Source organism: Ischnura elegans, chromosome 11 (assembly GCF_921293095.1).
Source record: "Ischnura elegans chromosome 11, ioIscEleg1.1, whole genome shotgun sequence".
In the NCBI taxonomy this organism is placed as follows: Eukaryota; Metazoa; Arthropoda; class Insecta; order Odonata; family Coenagrionidae; genus Ischnura; species Ischnura elegans.
Genome location: NC_060256.1, coordinates 27,587,310 through 27,607,934, shown reverse-complemented (window position 1 = coordinate 27,607,934; position 20,625 = coordinate 27,587,310). Strand labels below are relative to the sequence as shown.

Genomic DNA, 20,625 nt, shown 5'->3' with positions numbered 1-20,625 from the left:
TCGCGAAGAAAAATTCATTAAAGATAATATAATACAATAAGAAATTTTATCTTGCCTTGATCCAAGTTTGGTGAAATTTTATCAATATGTTTTCCAGATGTGACGGAAACTTTGCTAAATCTGTTTTGTTGCCATGGTAGTTATCAAATGGCTTTCGTTTGGGCTGTGATTGAGACCCGCTGCCAAATCTTTAGCTCAGACCTCGCACAAAGTTCGTGAGAAGCATATGACTATGTGTGTAAACAATAATAATTTGCGGCCTTGATAGCTAATTTTTGAAGCAATTTAACGTATACTACGGTCTGCAGAAGTTATCACATCGATAGCCCTGTAAGCCTACCTTATTTTAAGCTCATATATATCTGACCAGAGACCCGAAACGCCGTGCGGGAAAATAATATATGTGCTTTAATATTAGAACACCCTATATATGGATTGTCATGTAATGTTAGTTTTATAGTTGTTTAGTATATAATTTTGGTTCATGGAATAAAAAAATTGATCATATTCTGAGACTGAGTATTTAACAAAATTAATTTAACAATGTAAAACAAAAACTAGAAAGGGCGTTTTTTCAATATTTTGCATATTTAATTAGTCGGTCTTGTCTATAAAGTAAGCCATTAATGATGACTATGTGACAAAGTGGTGTAAAATAAAAGAGGATTTACATCATTTACATCAAGGCATTTTTTGGCAAAATGCGAAAAACGCACGTTTTTTCATGTAACGGTTCGAAGTACCTCATTTTTTTAAGGGTTAATTGTGTTTTTCAACAGCTTATACGCAATGCAGTTGTTCTCAAATATCTTTTGAATGAAGCCTCCTGATTAATTGAGAGGCCCATGAATATCAAATGGCAATCTTAGTTAAGGTTGTCGAGTGGAAAATCGAGAAATTCATACCTCAAATTCTTTTAAGTAGCACACTGGTTGAATCTGAACTGGCTTAACTGCTCTTACACAGCAGTACAACTATTTGTAGAATGTGATCAGTGTTAGGTGGGATACTTAGCTATAAAAAATATACCTACTTGATTTTTTTGTTTTTTTTTTAAATAGCGTTTCATAATGTGAAATGGGTAAATTTTCAGGGAAATAGCATTCTTAGGAAATATGCGAATTTTTTAGGGATAGAAGCCTCTTCAGTAATCCATCTAAGGCTCAAGCTGCTCAGGTGAGGATAACAGGGTACAGGGGCCCGATAGATCCTTCTTCAAGAAATATAGTATATCGCAGATGAGAAGGTTCTTCTATGACGTAATTTGTACTAGCAAATTATTTTTACAGGCTCATCTTTCAGGATTCTTTTCTACAGGGAAAGAATTTTACTTAATAAGTTGTTAGAGCATATATGCGCTGCTAACTTGGTCACCGTAGGCTTGGGCAACGTTGGATTACGTTGAGGCTAACTTGGTCAAACTCGTATGAGTTCCATGGGTTGGGTTTCCGCTAAATAATCCACTATTTGGATTCTTCTCTTACAATATTTCATTTGCATTGTCGATCGGTCAAGGCGATCAATCTGAGGCAATCAATCCATTTCTTAAGAAAATGCAGCTGCCATATTTCCTACGAGATAGCCTGATTTTTTCTATCTTAAGTACTTATCTCATGGTCTTCCTCGTGGAGCTTTTCCTTTTCAATTTTTATAACAATAGAATACAACACGCCATTGCTAATCATGGCTAGGGGATTTCTAGTATTTCTTTTTAGTATCTTCGTGCTTGTATTAATTTATTAAAATTAATATATTGTGCGTGTACGAATAAAAAAATTTTCAAGTAGAATCTATTGCATGATCGAGATATCTTTGATAATTCTTCCTTTTCCGGCTTTTGAAACAAGTTAGCGAAAAATCTACAGGGAAAACAAATCATACGCCCTGACCGGGATTCGACTCCGGATCCCCCGATTTCCGGTCGAGTACTTTATCCAGTTAAGCTACTATGGCGTCATTCTTCTCTGTGGAGGCGTCGTTTTTCTCCGGGTTCGAATCCCGGTCAGGGCGGATGATTTTTTCTCTGCGGATTTTTCGCACAATTTGTGAATTGGGGGTGACTCCGAAAAGTTATCACCGCGGATAGTCCCGGAATATTTTAATTTTGAAACAAGGCCTCCTGGATAGGATTCTGACCAACAAACCACCACTACCCATTGGCTTCGTGTGTTTTGAGGATGAAGAGAAAATGATAGGAACACCGATGCTTTTAATATTATCAGTGTTGGTACTTACTCTTATCTTCGCTATCTAATCCGATGCTCAGATAAGCTTCCAGACTGTAGACTCATCTTCGATGCTCTCGATTCCGATCGCTTAGTTGCTTTTCCGTCGAGATAAGTGGACCTCAGGTGTGCGTTGCACGGAGTTCTTTTTAACAAGGATATATTTCCCCAAAAAGGTGAGCGATTATTAAATTATTTTTTAGAGGACAGTTTCAGCAGCAACTTTATCAGTGCCAGAATTCGGGGATCATGTGGGTTACATTTTCAGGAAATGGAGACAAAATATACACTTTCTATTCAAAATTTATTCTATCAGCTTATAGTGATTTTGCCTTCTATAAGTGTCGAATTGAGGGCACCGATTTCTTTGCCTTGCCCGTGGGCTCTCTTCTTCATCCTACATCACAAGTTTGCTCTATTACAAGTCCAAGGTAGGTAATTGGTAGCAATTATGTGTCAAATTACGGCTCACGGACGCCAATATATTCAAGAATAGTGGTTAAACTAGGCATCACTGTCTATTTTTTTTCCAAAATATGCGTCCGCCGTGTTTCCATTTCCTTGTGACTCAGGAGAGTGAAACTTTGCAGTAGCCAATCTGTGCTGGCCATCATATATTTTATGATATAACGTCTCCGCCTCTTAGCAATGGTAGTAAAGGCTCTGCATCCTTTGTTGCTGAGGTGATGACCCCAATCACGCATATTACGTCGTAAGATATCGAAAATAATTAATAATAATGTATTTAGAAAACGCAAAAAGTACAAAAAATTCATTCTTATAAAATGAAAGGAATCTGAAGTTCATCGCTAAGTCGTCTAGAATTTCTCAGCAGGTGACATCATTTAAATATATTATTTTTTATCAAAATTTTCCATTTTTCATGCGTACAGTACCCCATTTCAGTACTCATCGTACAATAAAATATATACGATTAAATTACCCAGTATAAAATGAAATATTTTACACCAATACACTTTAAAATGTTAAGTAAAAATTTTTGTTCATTGACAATATTTTTAAGTTTGTCGTATTTAAACTCAATGTAATTTTCTTTCATTTTCATTAATATTGTCCTCAGTAAATTATTTTTAAATATCATCTTTATTTTGTATATTGACGTAACTTTTACTTCTGTTAAGCAATATCTGATTGAATTCGTTATGTACTACCACTCTGAATGTGTTATATCCATATCATGCGTATTTAAAATGAACAAATTATTTTGCTGCGGCTGGTAGATTTTTAATCTATCTTAAATATGTGTTTTTTAAATTGATCACACTAGTAGTAGTAATAGTAGTATTTGGTTTTAGGATGCGACAAAAGTGAAGGTTATTTTGCAACTTACGGTATTTATCAACTTCTAAATTTTTCCTGCAATTAAGTAGGTAATCAAGATTAAATATGGAATTAAAATCGTCGAAAAATAAATTATTTCGTACCGTCCCATAGTTACCACATTCAGTTAGGATATGCTTCACACGGGAGTAGAAAATAGCAATTTTCAATTTGACGGATTATTTTTTCTTCGATAATATATTAGCCGAGTGCATTAGAAAAGAGTGCCCCATACTCAATCGAGAGAGCATTTTCCCGATAATTGAATAGAGTAGTGTTAATCAGGGGCGCAGCCAGGAATTAAGGCTGGGGGGGGAGGGTTTAGGTGCAATTAATATGGGGGTGTGTGGGGGTATGGAATACCCAGCAGCGGCAGGTGCGAGATTAATAAATTGCGGAATTTTAAGATAAATGGTTCAAAATGGCGAGTTTTACGGCTTTCTGAGGGATATTTTATCAAATATTACACTATTCTATTAGTAATATCAATCCAATTAAGTGAAATGGATTAAACTTTAAAATTTTTCTGAGCTCTGGGGGGGTGGGGGGGTTATCCCCCAAACCCCCCCCCCCCCGTCGCTGCGCCACTGGTGTTAATAATCTCTGAACTCAAGTGAGGAAACTTGCCTTGTAATTCAGGCAGCTGTAAACTAGTCTTATGACGTTTCCTAATCCATTTCTTCTTCCTACTACAATGTCATCCATATCTTCTATTTCTTTTGAATACATTTGCAAAGGCAGGACTTGCGTCGTAAATTTGGGTGCACGGTCCTTGCGCGAAGGTTGTTGTGAGTTGACATAAAATATTTGGGATTACCTGTAATTAGTTGCTTTTTATTAGTAAAGCTTCGCATTCCCCGAACCATCTCACCTGAATTACATGCGCATGCGCCAGATTTCGTGAACTTTCGCGAAAAAATTGCCGTGTAAAACTCCAACTCCAACTCCGAAGGTTGATCGACGAGTTCAGACCATTTTGGCATGACGGATCCATCCATCACGGATGCATAATTTAAGATTGTGCTTGTTTAACTCTCCCTTTGATCTATTTACTCATTTATCTACATTCATCGCCAAAATTATTCCCAAATTGTTCTTTCTAGATTATTAGATAGATAAAGAAACTTCAGAAGTGAGAAATGGGTTTTAGTCATTTACCAAACTTAACCGCTAGGTGGCAGAGTCATCGTCAATACCATGGAGTTAGTACTCAACTAATCATCGTGACGCAGCTTTAAACGTTGAATTTGATGAAGCAAGCATGAAATTTGGTACAGCTGTTCCTTGGACCTACCAACGCGATTTTCTCTTAGCACCCTCAGCAGCACTCAATAGGGGCTGGATGCTGGAAAGTGAATGTAGCGGGGAAGAAATATTTTTAGAAAATTATTTTAATCCTATTTTCAGCCCAGACTTGTGTATCGTGTTGTATTCATTCAAAAAAGACCAGTGTTGACAGTGATGAGGCTTAAGTTTTACTCCGTGCGCCGCAGGTCACGGAAATGACGCCATCTTAAAATATAGCGGCGGTTTTGGAAAGTACCAGATTTAATAGGGTGCGAGGTATCATTCTATGTATTTTTGGAGTCACTGCATGCATTCATTGAGTCTAAGGAATATTTGAACTGATTTGAGGGCCGTCTTACATTTTTTCGTACGTAATATATATTTTATGTATCGAAAAAAAGCTAAGAAATATTTTAACACTAGAAGGACCTACGTACTTACTTTACTTAATCATATTACCTAGAATATTTTTCTGTCGTCTCAATATTTCTTAATGCTAATTTTGTAGTACGTTTTCTGCTAAAATATAATTTGATTTTTTTAACGTAGAAATTAAGTTATACCACCTATATACCTTAAATGACCAACACACGTCAAAATGACAGGTTGAGCGTTTCTATTTTTATTTGTGAAGGTAACGCGTGTCTTATTATGGAAATCACTACACTATATTACATCTGGACGTCTTGATTTTTTAGTCAGCACATTTATGCATTTAACATTCCCTATTATATTTTTAAAGGAAATAAGGAGCATGTTTGCCATACCGAGTGGCTTGTGGTGGGCCAGGGAAGGGAAAACTGGAGCGACGTGACCGCTGTTCATTTAAAATTTTGTATTTTAAAATAATTTGTAAAAATAAATCTCAGTTTTATCGATAAATAAGGAGAAAGGTTATTATTAATTAAGCTATCAATTCATTTTAACATATACAATGAAATATTTAAAATAATTACCACCCATATTAATGAGGGTAGTGGTACTTCTAGGTAGACATGCATATAACCCCGGTCCTTATTGTGTTAAATGCTATTTAGGGCCATAATATATTATATTTTACCTTGAAATATGATGATTATCTCAGAACTATATTAACAATTTTTTTCATGACTGCATGAATGTGAGCGAAAATATCTATAAACGGATAAATTATTCTGTCTTACCAAACCAGTCACTTTTACAAAGAATCTAAACTTTCCGATAGTTTCATCTCCGTGGAAGAGGAAGTGTGTATGATATTTCCTGCTGTTGCAGACTGGCTTTCCCAGTGATACATTTTTTTCTCTGCATCCTTACGATTGGTAAGGGATTTGAGTCATAAACAAAAACAGTGCTCTGTTAACCTGCGCTATATGTTTCGATATCAGTGCAGAACATTTTAATTAGATTAATGAGAAGAGAAAGGTTTTCTTTTCAAGTGATTAATTTTATCAACATTGTAATCATAGAAATAATTTAATTATATTCTTCTTGCTCTTTCAGGAGGGCGTCACAATGGCTGAGGGACAAGCAGGATATCTTTTCCTTTTCACCATTTCCCTCGCCTTAGTGCTTCGTATTACTGCTGGTAAGTAAATATCTTAATGAATACGAAAGATCCAGCTAGGTGTTGAGTGATTTATCAAAAAATTGAGTCAGAGTCGATCCTCGTGTAAAACCCTTTTTAATCATATTGTAAATAAATAATCTATTAGAGTTGCAATTCTTTCGAACCGCTGTAGAGCGAAAATGTACTCTGACGTCACAGGCCATGTAATGTAATTCCAATGAAGGATAATTTCTGAATAAGGTCGCATGCATTAAAATATAAATTCCCATTTTTTCTTGAATTGTATTAAAATGTTGACAATTTTCAGAGTGGCATGAAGCAAACTCCGTTAAAAATTAGGGAGTAGCCAAGGAAGTGAAGCGAATTACATTTTGCCTCAAAGCAATCTAAAAATGGTTTATTTGAAAAATATCACAATCAAAACTTTTTGCAAAAAACGACGTGTATCATACCCGCGAAAGAAGTTATTTAAGTCGATAAATCTGGTTTCAAAATGTTTTTTCCATGACTTAAAGTCCCATCCGTTGAAAATTAATGAGTTATGAATAAAACATTGTAATGTCCAAGATTACGGTTTTGAGGTTGTGTTCATTGGAATAGGCTTTTATCATTTTCCTGATTTTCTCATACTTGGAGGAAAAGACATAAGATGTGGGTAATGTGGGAGAAAATTTCAATTCTGTTGCACTTTCACTTAATAGGAATTAAAATAGCATTTTCTCTGCCTTGCATAAGAATGAGCAGCGAGATTGATCTAAACAGCCAAGCCAAGCGGAGTTTTCCTTTATACCTGCAGTCCAAGCTCCGAGCCAATGGGCTACTGTTTTGGGGCCTGCATTTATCTGAGCTGAACGGTTGATGGCCGATATGGAAAAATAAACTCATCTCCCCTCACATTTCAGTGTCAAGTACCGAGTCGCAAAAACTGAAAGTCGATACAGCTAGGCATCGCCAACATTGCAAATTAATTACATTCGACGATACGGGACCAAACGCCACGTCTGTTACGTAGTACCATAGGGTAAGCAAATACTTACTCTGTGGTAGTATTTAAATATTTATAGTCGAAAATCCATTAATCGACTTCGAAAAACTTGCTAAAACTACTTTTTACTCGATACTTTGGTTTCTAAGTAACTAGGTACGAGATAGTAGGTGAGTATCGAGTAGCAAGTAATCGCTTAAAAGGAATTAGTACTTACGAAACGATATAGATTACAGATACTTAAGGCGGTTTCACACTGACATAGTCACATCATATCCCGTTCGTTGAACAAGCTTCATCGAATGGTTATTACTTCATATCAATCGCCATGATTACGGGCACCTTGTCTTGAATGCTCTTGAACTCCTCCGTTTCCATCAAATTCGTCTTGTCTTGTACGGTTCTAATTTATATTGAATCTCTAATGGTGTTGAAGCGTTTCTACTAATCAATGAAGGTTTTCTAGCCTCCCCAGCGCTTCCTTGCTGATGGGATGGTTATTGACATCATGGCCGCTTAGGATAGAAAATCCGTGATATGCCCAATTAAATTTTAAGTAAGAAGTGAACTACCACATGAAGCAGGAGAGATGTTCAGAATTGCTAGAAATTGATACAAATTTTTTATTTCAAAATTATGATAATAATTCTCTTTCGGTCTCGCTTTTCGTTATTCCTTCGTCGATCATGTTAACTATCCTCATTCAAGACAATTCTAGCTTTCTAAAATAGTGTTAAAGTCTGTTAAATTCGATTTAAGATCTACATCTACATAATACCCTGCTAGCCACCTCTAGGGTGTTTGGCAGGGGATGATCAATCACCAGCATGCAGCATGCAATTGGACTCCAACATGCATACCACACAGTACAAAAAACGTCACGCATACTAACAAATTATACTACTGTATGCTGTTAGAAATAATAATAAAATTAAGAAGCATGCATTAAGTTTTAAATAGGTTGGTTGGCTACACCACAAGTCGTGCAATCTATTTATGAGTTCTAACGATGCCGTTATAATCTCTTATCGATCGTGGAAAAAATGACATTCTGAATCTGTCTGTTGTACAATCTATCTCTCTTATTTTATTTATATTGTCGGACCATAGATTGAAAAATAGGCTAAACCTTTTAGATAAATTCAAAAACAGTGTCTTTTTTGACGAAGTTAACCATATCTTACGGACGCCAACATACTACGGTAGATCAGATCATATAAATAAAATAAGAGAGATAGATTGTAGAACAGACAGATTCAGCATAGCAACATAACAGCATCTGGTAGTATAATTTGTTAGTATACGTGACGCTTTTTGGACCGTGTGGTGTGCATGTGGGAGTCTAATTGCATGCTGGTGATTGATCACCCCCTGCCAAACACCCTAGAGGTGGCTCGCAGGGTATTATGTAGATGTATATGATCTGATCTTCCGTAGTATGTTGGCGTCCTTAAGATATGGTTAACTTCGTCAGAAAAGACACTGCTTTTGAATTTATCTAAAAGGTTTAGTCTATTTTTCAATCTACGGTGCGACAGAGATTCCCATCCGAGTTTATCTAAGAGGTAAGTTACTCTAACATGACTATCGTAACGACCTTTCACATACCTGTAAGATATGTTGAACAATCAACTCGTGAAAGACCGCCTCGAATGGTCTTGAATCTTATTTCTGCGTTCAAGACGTAGATTAAAACCTTATACTGACATATAAAAACCATTGTTAACAACGCTATGACAGTGGTTGGGACCCTATATCGTCTGAACGAGATATCCAAACCGAGTGCCTTAAAATCCGTCTTCATTGGATGTGTGCAACCCATCCTTGAATATTGCTCTCCCATTTGGTCAACTGCTTCTCCCACCACTCTAAAACTACTCAACCGTCCACTCAATTTCTTCTTAGCAACAGTTCGAAATCGCATACCTCACCTCAGATTCTCTTCACGTGCCGAAATACTTCATTCACATGGATTATTACTCCCCACCCACCGCCGATTGACATCAGAAATCAAATTTCTGTACTGCGTCATGAATGGGTCCTTCAGATGCATTGATCTCCTAACATTCTTTTCCCTTCGCATTCCCGCTCGCAAAACCCGCAATACTGAAGCTCTAATCCAGCCCATTTTCCGTCCAATTTCCGTTTGGTAATATCCCATAGATCCCTCTTTTACCGCTTACCTTCTATTTTCAATTCAATCTCAAATACTTATTCTTCTCTTCGCCTCTTTGACTCCCGCACCAATTTTTATCAACCAATAGAAAAGACTATGTTTTTGACACCCACCTTTTTGTATGTATTGTATATGTTGAAAATGGTTGTTATTTATGAGATTATTTTTATACATGTTTTTAAATTATATTTACATAACTTATTTTGTTTAATAAAACCAATGTAAAGGCCTTAGGGATGTTTTTGGTGTTATATAAATAAAGAAAAGACGTATTGTCCATGTTCCTTGTTCAAGTCATGTCGAAGAGCGTGAAAGACTCTTTTGACGCATCTCTACTTCACTTATACCGCGGCGCGTGAATGATAGAATTTGTCAAGGAACTACCTCGCGCCTCTTTTTGCATCCCCCTCCCACGACGGAGCTGCCGGCACGCGCATAGAAACATCTAGATAAATAATAATTGATATTGACGTCATTATTGATATTTAATATACATTTTACATGTAATTGCATTACTATCATTCTACGGAAGACAACTGTACCAATTAATTTTCAATTGACCCACTAGTTTCGAAGTTAGCAGAGGCATAGAGTAAGAATATACTTACTCTATGGCAGAGGTTTGCGTTTTTTACAACAACTCCGTTTTTAGTGAATAAACAATTTGTTTTCGGCAAACTGCTAATAATAGATGTGGATTTTATAATCAAAATTGCAAGTTACAGGAACGAAAACTACGGAAATGCCAAGCGCTCAATGTTAGGCAACTTGAGTTTACGCGCAAAAAAACGGGTACTTTTTTGAGAAAAAATTAAAACAGGAAATACTATTGAGCCGAAGATTTTTTAAAGTACATGATACAATGTAGAAGTAAATTCTACTTCGTATGCTTTTTGTTGCATTGAAATTAATTGCTTCGTTTGGACGCTTGAGCTCCTCAAACTCGAGTGTCTTGCTTTTTTACAGACAGTAGTGCCTCGGCTTAATACCAGCCTCCTAATTTTAATTGCCATCGCGGTTGCAGATTTGTGTCCAGCGGTTCGAGATCATCTGGAATCAGCTGTTTTGATTAATTTTAGAATAGGAACATTTAAGTGTTTAAATTACATATTTGCATGGCATAAAAAATGATAATCAAAGTAATAGTAAAAATAATATCAAATCCGGCTTTAGCGGCTCGAGGTCATTCAGAAAGGGTTATTTCAATATACTTAATTTTTTTAAACATTAAATTGTTTGACTAATTTAAAAGTATAAAGGTAATTGTCAAAGAATAAGCAAAGCTGACTGCCACTAAGGCATTTGTATTTATACAAAGTGCTTAAATTGTTTTTTTGCCAGAAGTGGAAATATGCCGAGTGTAAGTGACAAATATAAATATAATTTAAGGAATGAGTCATTTATAGTTGCAAATAGACCCAAGTTAACTGTATATAAACGCTGTTTTATTTACATGGGCCCAAAATTATTTCATCTACTGCCAGCTAGAAAAATTAAAATAAAACCACAAATGTCATGTTGAGACTTGCTAAAGACTGGCTCTTCTCGCTAGAAAAAGTGGAAAATTTATTTTGATGTTATTTACATAAAACTTAATGTATCATGTACTGAATTATTATGTTTTGGCATACATTTTGTTAATTGATGGTGGCTCAATTCTGGGCCTATGACCTTCGAGAACACCTAAAGCTCCTTCTCTTTTTTCATTGTATTAAGATGTATAAAACAAATGTAGGTGTAATAAATTATTATTATTATATTCGACTTCAACGGAACAAAAACCACTTCATCAAACATTTCAGACAAGGATACACTTAAAAAAAACTATGGAAAGCGTCCTCAGAGGATAGAAAACATTTTTGGTACTTTTGAGTATTACCCTCCCTTAATTGATTATACCCTCCATTAGTTGATTTCATCACTTCCGGTTACGGAACGTCTTCATACGAACTGTCACATTTACGAAATAATCATTTCGGAATTGTCCGGTAACCAATTTTCGCGGTAACGAGATGTAATTGCTACGAATTGTCCGTTTACGAGATGTCGGTTACGAAGTAGACGTTTACGTGTTGACGTGATACCGTTGTTGAGTCGTATCACTTTCGGTCTCAGTGATGATTCCAGCTTATATCCGATAGTGATTGGAGTAGGCACATTACTCAGGCGGAAAGCATAGCTCTGGGAGTTTATTGGCAAATTTCGGTCGTATATTTTTCAATACAAAATCCATCAATGATATAAGTATAAAATTACGACTAACAGTGCCAACCTGCCTGCTCCACATCCAGGTTGACTCTGCTGTGGTACCGGTTGTTGCCTTGTCACCTAATCGTTATGGCGCTGTTGCCTGTCATAGTGTTGCACCTGTTGCTCGTAGCTACAGTTTTGAAAAGGACAGCCACTGCAGTGGGTAGAAGGGAATTAACTGTGGCTTGCCGCTGTTTGTCTCCCATTTCGTGAACCGGCTGTTTTTGGTCAGTGTTTGAATGTAATTTTTCCCGCAACTTTATGCAATATCGAGCTTCAGTGCTGGGACCAAGATGTGCGCGCAGAGATTCTGGGTAAACTCACCAAACCCCATCCCTGTAGTACTTGTACGACTGAGGTAGACCTTAAAGCGTGACTGCGAAAAATGCAGACAGACGGACATGCCACATACTTAATACATGTATTGATGTACCCAATTTTTTTAGTATTTTTCTACAATTATGTTCAAACGACATGGGTGAAAATGAAAATCTATGAAATTTCCATATTTACAGTCCAACATTCATGAATCGTCATTGAAAAACATGGATAAAGAATTGTTTTGAGAGTATTATTTTCAACTGTAAAAAGAAACCATGTCTTGAAATGTCCGCCCAAAAAAATCCTTATTTTAGAATATAAAACAAATTTATGTGCATCGTGACAAAATTTATGTTACGTAATGGCCAATCGTGATGGTCTGTGGTGACGTTTTTGCGTTGATACATTTTCCTTCCTTTCACAGACAATGGTCCGGTGCCCATTCTGCCGCCAGAAGATCCTAGCGTGGGTAATGTGACCATCAATTATGACAGTCCTGGTGGCCCGACTGTTACATTTAATGAAGAAATGCCGATTCCGTTCGTCGTTCTGAGAGTGAAGAAAGTTGGCGGTGAGTTATTGTATCTTCATTATTATTATTATTTTATTATTATTATTATTATTAAATAATTGGTTACAAGTTGACCGTGGAGTCGGGTGGTATTGGCGATTTCTCTCATCAAAGAAAATGAAAGGCCATGATTGCGATTCGTAACCCACCATTAGTGTATTCATAATATATAAATTATTTGGTTTTAGAAATACCAGTTTAGACGAATGTCAATGGTCAATTTTAACCTCATTTGAAGAAGGCCAGATTGGCGCCTATGCGATGCCACCGTGTGACGTCAAAGGGACCTAGTTTCTATACGAGTAGATAGGAGTTTTACATCGTCTACGATTACCAAAGCATGTATGAGGCACAGAGCTCAGGGGAATATGTCTTAATAATCACCTATAAAAATTGCCTAATGTCGGAAAGTTTCCTTCGTTTGATAGGGCATTAATAATCCTTATTTAAGCCAAGCGCTACCTGGTAGCAGAGTACTCAGCTATCTGCTAGCAGCTTGCATCATATCTGCGCTCATAGCCTCGCACCAAGGTGGCCTCACACGGCGGCAGCTGGAACCAGAATGACGTCACAAGGGCTTTTCCTAGCATTTTTACTTAGCCATCGCGTTTTTGCGCGCTTGAAAATTTTCTCTTGCATTCAATCGCGGAAATTCGATATCGTCATTTAAATATTGAAAAGCCTGAAATACGCACTGTAGATTTCCCACCCTGTCCCTCAATACTCCACCATTGTATTCGTGACTTGACTAAACTAACTTCGTTTATGCTCTACGTACGTACGGAAACACATAATGATTAATGTTGTGAAGCGGGATAAAACCTTAGCCAGTGAGCAGTATACGGAAATCATATTTTCAATTTTTTTATGTTAAATATGTGTATCATCATCATACCTGATTTGTTCCTTTACCTAAAAATCCTGTGACCCCGAATTCAAAGTTTCCCTCTTCTCTAAGAATAATCCTTCTCGAACAATACCGGGTGAACTTCTAGTAACTCATGAAAGAACCTTCGAATTTCGATTCACCCTTATCTCCGCAAAAATGACAATTTAATTTAAAAAATGGGTTCGTGGAATTTAAGTGCAGGCATTGCAAAATAACACTTCCGAATTCCTCCAGAAAGTAAGACCGCCACGTTGACCTTTGAATGTTCCTGAGAAAAATCTTTTCAACCCCGAAAAAACCTTCATTTCCCGTGCTTCTTCCCTTAACTAACCCCCAGCACCTTTTTCTCCAGTTATTCCAGGCACCATCATCCCATCATTTACTCTAGAAGTAAATATTTCTTGAATTTGAACTGGGTCAGGCCCTCCATGTCTCCATCCAACGTTTATATAGCAACTCGCCCATGATCTTCAGGGATTGCATACCTACCTGAATCCCTAAAGGCGATGATCGCTGCCCAAGTGGCTTATTGGTTACTGACTGTCCCACCAACCAACCCTCCAAAGGATTACGGGAGGATTGACGCAATAGTTAAAGTAGAGGAAAAGCGTACCAGGTGTGGAGTGGAGTTCTTAATATTTGTTGCACCCAAAAAGTTCAGGGGTAATAATTTTGTCACAGTAATTGATGTGCTTAAACAATCATTTCCTTTGGAGGGTTGGTTGGTGGGACACGGGTGGAACTCGATGGTAGCCTCTTCCTCGTGGTGAGTTCTGGGTATTTTCTTCACGAAACTAGCAGAGAGCTACTTAGTGAAATGCTTGGTGTTCAGGTTCGGTTCTTTCTCAGCCTTGGCTGAGTTTCTCATTGAAAATAGCTCCACAGGTACGTTATTCGTCATTATGATTGATGTTAATTTAAAATAATGTACCTTATTATTTTTTTGTGGGATTATTTACTACCATATGATGACTTATTTGCTAAAAAATTAAATTCAATCGAATTAAATATTATTTTCCCTGCAATTTAGCCCCCAAAATGGAATTTTAGAAACGTAGGCAAAAATGAGTTGTGTTGTGCGGGTGGTCTATACTCTAATTTTGTCGTTAATTCATATACATTGTTTGAACCATAGATTTTGTCAAATAAACTTCAAATTTCATTTTTATAAATTATAAACATGTATCCACTCTTTGATATTATCCATTATCCCATATTTTCATAAACTTCGTCTTCATAGCCGTTTGATTCTGAAATCAGCCTGATTTTTCTGAAACTTTAGAGCTCGGGCGGCAGTGGTTAATATTATCCGATTTGAAAAAAATTTTGTGCACGAGATCCTTATATCATTTCGCAACTTTCTCGCTGAGGGCTAATTTGATCAGGAAAAAAAACATTTTTTCGGCACACCCTAATGTTCCTATCCCTTTCTTTCTTTAACTATGAATTAATTTGTACTTTTGCGCTTAAAGAGTGGTGTGAATGAATTTAGTATTGTATCGGCCATATTGGCTTATTTCACTTGGGCTCAGCGTGCCCCGAAACGCATGTTCCTGTCTCTTTCAGGTATCGTGTGAGTGTGTCTATTTCCCTATCACTCTTGTGTCCGTATCCATTTCTTCTTTTAGTATCTGGAATATCCAGATAGCATTGGATAAGCAGATACGAAGTTAAATTTTCAATTTACTCATTGCTTTTTTTCCTTTTTCAGTTGATCCGCCGAATGTACAGAACCCCGGTCTTACCGATTTAGCCGGGTTTAAGGTGGTCGAAAACGGAGAATACTGGACGCTCAAAGTGACTAAGAGACAAGATTATGAGGATCCCAATATAGCAGTAGGATACGGTATCACATTGTCAATGCCACCTTTTCAAGATGTGTACGTCAGCTTTTTTGCGAATAATATCGATGACAATTCCCCCAGAATAGCGTCTGCCGACACCGCATGCTCCGTCAAGGTAGGTTTTCATGTAATTGGGCTTTCAATTTTTGTTTGAATTTTTTTGTTCCATCGGCGGAGAATTGGTAAATTCCAGCCGAAACTAGTTTTTAAGAAATATACACTGACACGAAATCGATGTTTTCATTTTTAGTTTTTGCATGTTTTCGTCAGTAGAAGCCACAAAATCATGGTCACACATGGTTTAAAAGGCAAAATACTATGTTTTAAGGATTGAGTCGATTCCAAATCACGATTCTCGATTCCATCGATTTTCGGTCGCCGAATCATAGTCGACAGTAAATTGCATAAAGTCGATTGAGATTTCATCGATTCCAGGTAAATAAATATTTTGAAAATTTATTCCGTAAGCTTGAGGTATAAAGGCCGCCACACACCTGAGCCATTCTGCAAGGCACACTGTCAAGTTAATAATTATGTTTCAAACGTTTTAATTGTTTAATATTTTAAGCACCATATTATTGTCCCCTTTTCTTTAATGCTCCGGAGGTAAAAAGATTTCCCAATCGGATCTCCAGGGGAAGCAGCAAAAAATCAGTCAAAAGAAAATGATGATGATAATACGACTAGGTATATAGAATTTCAAAACCTTGTTGTAAGCTGGGATGTTATGAAACCTAAAACTTTGGAAGAGGAAAAATCAAATGAACGTAATTGGATTACATAAAGCAATATGGAAAAAAAAGCGAAAATGAAGAGTTGGGAAGTCACATTATATTACTCAAGGAACTATAAAATAAAAAATAGGGTGGGAATAATAGTGAAAAATGAAATAGATTAAAGAGTGAAGAAAGATATGTATATAAACTATCGGCTGATAGCATTAAGAATAGGAATGATGCCAAAGGTTTTTATCATAATTCAGGTTTATATGCCATGTATAATTCTTCATATGAGGATGAAGAGATTGGAAGAACGTATGAGAATATAGAATAAAAGAAGAGGATGTTGGTGATGAGCAGTTTGGCCTCAGAGGAGGAAGGGGTACGAGAGAAGCCATTGCACTACTGAGAACAATTGGTGAAAAATAAAGGGGAAAAGTGGAAAAAATGGGATAAGCTAATGGGTATTCTTATTACTAATTAAAGTTGGCAAATTGTAAGGATAGTTGGCTGATTAGTGAATTGTACAAATCTAGACTGTGGCTATGAAATTGTGGCGTTACGTCTTTTAATCTTCCAGTTTGTGAACGTAAGCCCCAGACACAGGGAACTGCGATGGTCTGTCACTAGCATGTTGAGGGAAACACTCCACAAACAAGAATAATCAGCACTCAAAGAAACAATTGTCACAAAATTACGAGTCATTTTCAATCAATATCTATTAGAAGTAGAAATATTCAAAATCAGAAGTATTAAAGAAAACAACGATGATAACTAAAGATCTCATACCAAAGTACAAGCTGTATGATGTTGTAGAAATCACCCATCTCAGCCGAGCAATCTATCCACCGCCAGCCAGCGCCGAAGCAGGCGAGAGCTGGCCGACCTCCGAAACGTGTCAGGGTGGAGGGGAGGGAATTTGCAAAGGAGTCGAGGAGTAATAGAGCGATGTTCAAGTTAGCTGCATCGGTGTAAATCTGCCGGTAGGCGCCCCTGTTGTCTGACACCACTGCAAAACGTCCGTCATCCGAGCCGGGGTTGGGGTAGAACCGCGTACCGCCGGGTTTTCTCTCCTCTATCTCCTGGGTTGGAGACTTAGGCAAGTGGTGTGATAGCTGGTAGAGGCAATTCATTGGAATTCAAGGAGGGGAAAGACATAGTGGGATGAGGTGCTGGAGGGAGAGAGAATTGTGATAGGACAAGTGGTACTTCTCACTCCAAATTGCATTCTTATGCCTCAGCTCCCACTTCCCCTTGATTGCCATAGAGTAGGTATTCCTCCGCCGTACTGCCTATATAAGTCTTGGTCTCCAGGTATGACTGATTCGGAGGCTGATTTCGGAGAGCAGATTTCGGAGAACAAGAGTTCGGAGACTAGAGTTCCGAGACTTAGAGTCTCCGAGCCTTTGAGTCGAAGGGCCTTTGCGCGAAAATCCTTTGCGCGAAAAACCTTAGCGCGAAAAGTCTTTAGCGGGAGAATTTCTGTTGATAAATTCAGAGGAAGTTTGGAGGAATTCGGAGGAATTTCTGGGGGGTTACCAGAAATTTTGGGGGGTACACTAAAAAATGCCGCAAATTTTAATGGAAAATTGACAGAATGGATGAACCTGGGCATGTGAGTAAGGCCGGTGTGCTCCCTCCGTACTTTATTCATAGAGGAAATGTAAGTCTTAAAAGAACATAGAGATGGCACTTTACCACAGGTTTTATTTAGAGTACGACGCGTTTCAACCGTTAGGTCAGTTAGGTAGTCAGGATACAGTATTGTACTTGATAACAATTCTACTTGATAATGACCTAACGGTCGAAACGCATCGTACTCTGAATAAACCTGTGGAAAAGTTCCATCTCTATTTTCTTTTAATACTTACAGGATGTCTCTCCACTATATTTCGCCTGCTTCTGTTACTTTTATAAAGGAGAAGTAACATTATGAATAGCGAAAAAGTGATTAGGGATTGGAGGACGAGAGATAAAATGCATCATGTTTTCTGATGGTATGATGATTCTTGTCGATGATAACCGGGCACTTCAAAGAATGATGAAAAGTTTAGAGGAAGGAATGAAAGACTTTGGAATGAAAGTAAATGTTGTGAAAACTAAAGTTATTAGAGTGAATGAAGGCGGAAATGTGAATTTGCAATAATCAATTGGGAAAAGATAGAGCAAGTCACATGGTATGGAATCTTAGGGAGCGTGCTGACTGAAGGCTGGAGGAGTGAGACTGAGATAAAGACAAGAATAGCCATGGAAAAGGCAAGGAGGTTGTGAATATCTGGAGGGGGCTCAACTGGTTCCGAGCGTTGAGCGCAGTGTGGCAGGAATGGGGGTGCTTGGGTAGGAAAGCCAAAAGGGGTACTTTTACCAATACATTGATAACCCCATAAGAGTCAATGCTAACTATTTGGTGAAATATTCGGTCATGATCGTTGTTACGTTAAAATAAGCTATCGCAAACGAACACAGTAAACCTTTTTGCTATCATTATGGAAAGGGATCGTGAAAATATGCCTCGAATATCTTTTCAGAAGGAAAAATTATTGTCAATCACCACGGTTCCGCGGCGCAACTAGCTTAGCCGAAAATAAAATTTTACAATTTTAATTATACATTCCCCTGCACTTCTACTGGTAATTAATAGATTACAGCCAATTGAAATCTTACGATGGCGGACTGGTCTAAATAATAGTGGAGAAGTATGCTCACGACGATATATTATCACCACGATATGACTATATGGACAGTTTAATATGCACAGCAGTATGAAGAACGATCGGAAAACTCCGACGACAATCAAAAAGTAATTGTTGCATTTTCATTTTATAATTCAGAGGCATTATAAGGAATAGAATACTTGATTATATACGTACACTGTTTGAGACTAGGTCCGAAAATTGTCAAACCAAGATGGGGAATCCTGACCACGCTTAAAACTCGAATACAACGCTTCCAGATATTTGCAACCTCCTTGAATATATTGGATACCCCAATTCAAAATTTCATTTTTTACTTTTGTCCGCCTCAAGTGGGGTTTGGCCCTATGTGCGTTGTTTCACTTAGAGCAGCATCTTCGTAAACTTTTTGGAGCTCTAGTTGCGCTTCAGTCACCGTTTTCTTCGAGTAAATGATGAAAATCCACGCTTCCCGCAAATGACGGTTACTTGGCACAAACTCGGATTTATTCACTCGACAATTAGGATATGACGCAATAAAAAAACTCACCATTGTCGTGCAGTGGTCTGTTTGCCAATTGTCTACGCTTGGTTCATGACGTTTCCGGTATGTCTAATTCGACCAGCAATTACTGCCTGAGTCATCTATTAAAAACAGCAGGAACGTAGTAGCGCACCTAATAAATACCATAACTATGGCACTAAGGGTGTAAGGTTTTTATTCCCGTTTGACAAGTATATTACATTTCATTAATTTTACTTACCACATAACTCAAACCTCTTACATACATCACTTTCTGATCGTGGGGTTCAGAAAATTGTTTTCGTGAAATCTAATGTTTTATACAGAATTATAGCTGTTATTTAAATGGAGAAGTGATAATGAATCAAATTTAATATATAGTATTATCTCTTATAATATTATCTGATATGATTATGTATGATCGGCAGGAAAACTATGAAGGAGTATTTGACTGCGTCTTAACTTTTGAAGATCCTGATAATGTCTTCACTGACTATGTAATTGAAATCCAGGAAAATGTAAGTATAAAATTACGTTTGATTGTTTCCATTGGTAATAAATTTAACCAGATAAAATATGAGGGGCATATAGTGATTTTGAAAAAATGTTATATGTGGGGCATCAAAGAGCAATTTCACAGCTTTTTAATTTACCGAGGTTAAAGAAATTCTGAAGGCTGGTAATTCAGTATGAAATTTAACGATAAAAACAATATTCAGCAACTTAAAAGATAACTGTATAAAATTCCCTTTTTTAAATTTCTTAATAATCGATATTTTATTTTGTTACTCATTTTATAAATGAATATAGTTCAGTATATATACTTCATCATCAAAGAAGTATTTTATCTATCCTTCGAACTTTATGCTTAAGTCTGTAGCAATGACTGTGATGCATACATTTTTTTCGTTCACTGCTGTTTACGTCACCCATGTCTTTCTTATTAGCTGGAGCTATTTAATAAAGTTGATCTTTACAGGAGCAGTTGAGTAAAAATTTTGATTTCGAGGAAACTATTAACAGCAATAATTGCTCATTGAAGTTGAAAGTTATTCAGCAATTGAATTACGAAGAAAAAAATATTTACCCTATTGACGCTGTAGTTCGGGTAAGTTTACATTTCAATTCAATTCGTAAATATCCATTTAAAAGTTAAATATAAAATTCTCTACATATAGAGGAAAAAGTCTCTTACAATATGCATGCCATTATTGTAATTCATTCACTCAATTTCAGTTTCATTTTTCATCTCTAAACATGCTAAGTTAAATAT

General features: G+C 37.0%; 1 protein-coding gene across 1 annotated transcript in view; it reads left to right on the top strand.

Moving 5' to 3' along the window:
* The first annotated feature begins 2,302 nt into the window (after window positions 1-2,302).
* Window positions 2,303-20,625, top strand: part of LOC124167549 (protocadherin Fat 3-like) — a 100,821-nt gene continuing 82,498 nt past the window's right edge. Inside the window, exons 1-6 of the mRNA XM_046545508.1 lie at window positions 2,303-2,401; window positions 6,336-6,420; window positions 12,559-12,705; window positions 15,306-15,553; window positions 19,781-19,870; window positions 20,332-20,460. Coding sequence (XP_046401464.1) covers window positions 6,348-6,420; window positions 12,559-12,705; window positions 15,306-15,553; window positions 19,781-19,870; window positions 20,332-20,460 — 687 coding nt within the window. The 5' untranslated portion in view covers window positions 2,303-2,401; window positions 6,336-6,347. The remainder of the gene's footprint in view (window positions 2,402-6,335; window positions 6,421-12,558; window positions 12,706-15,305; window positions 15,554-19,780; window positions 19,871-20,331; window positions 20,461-20,625) is intronic.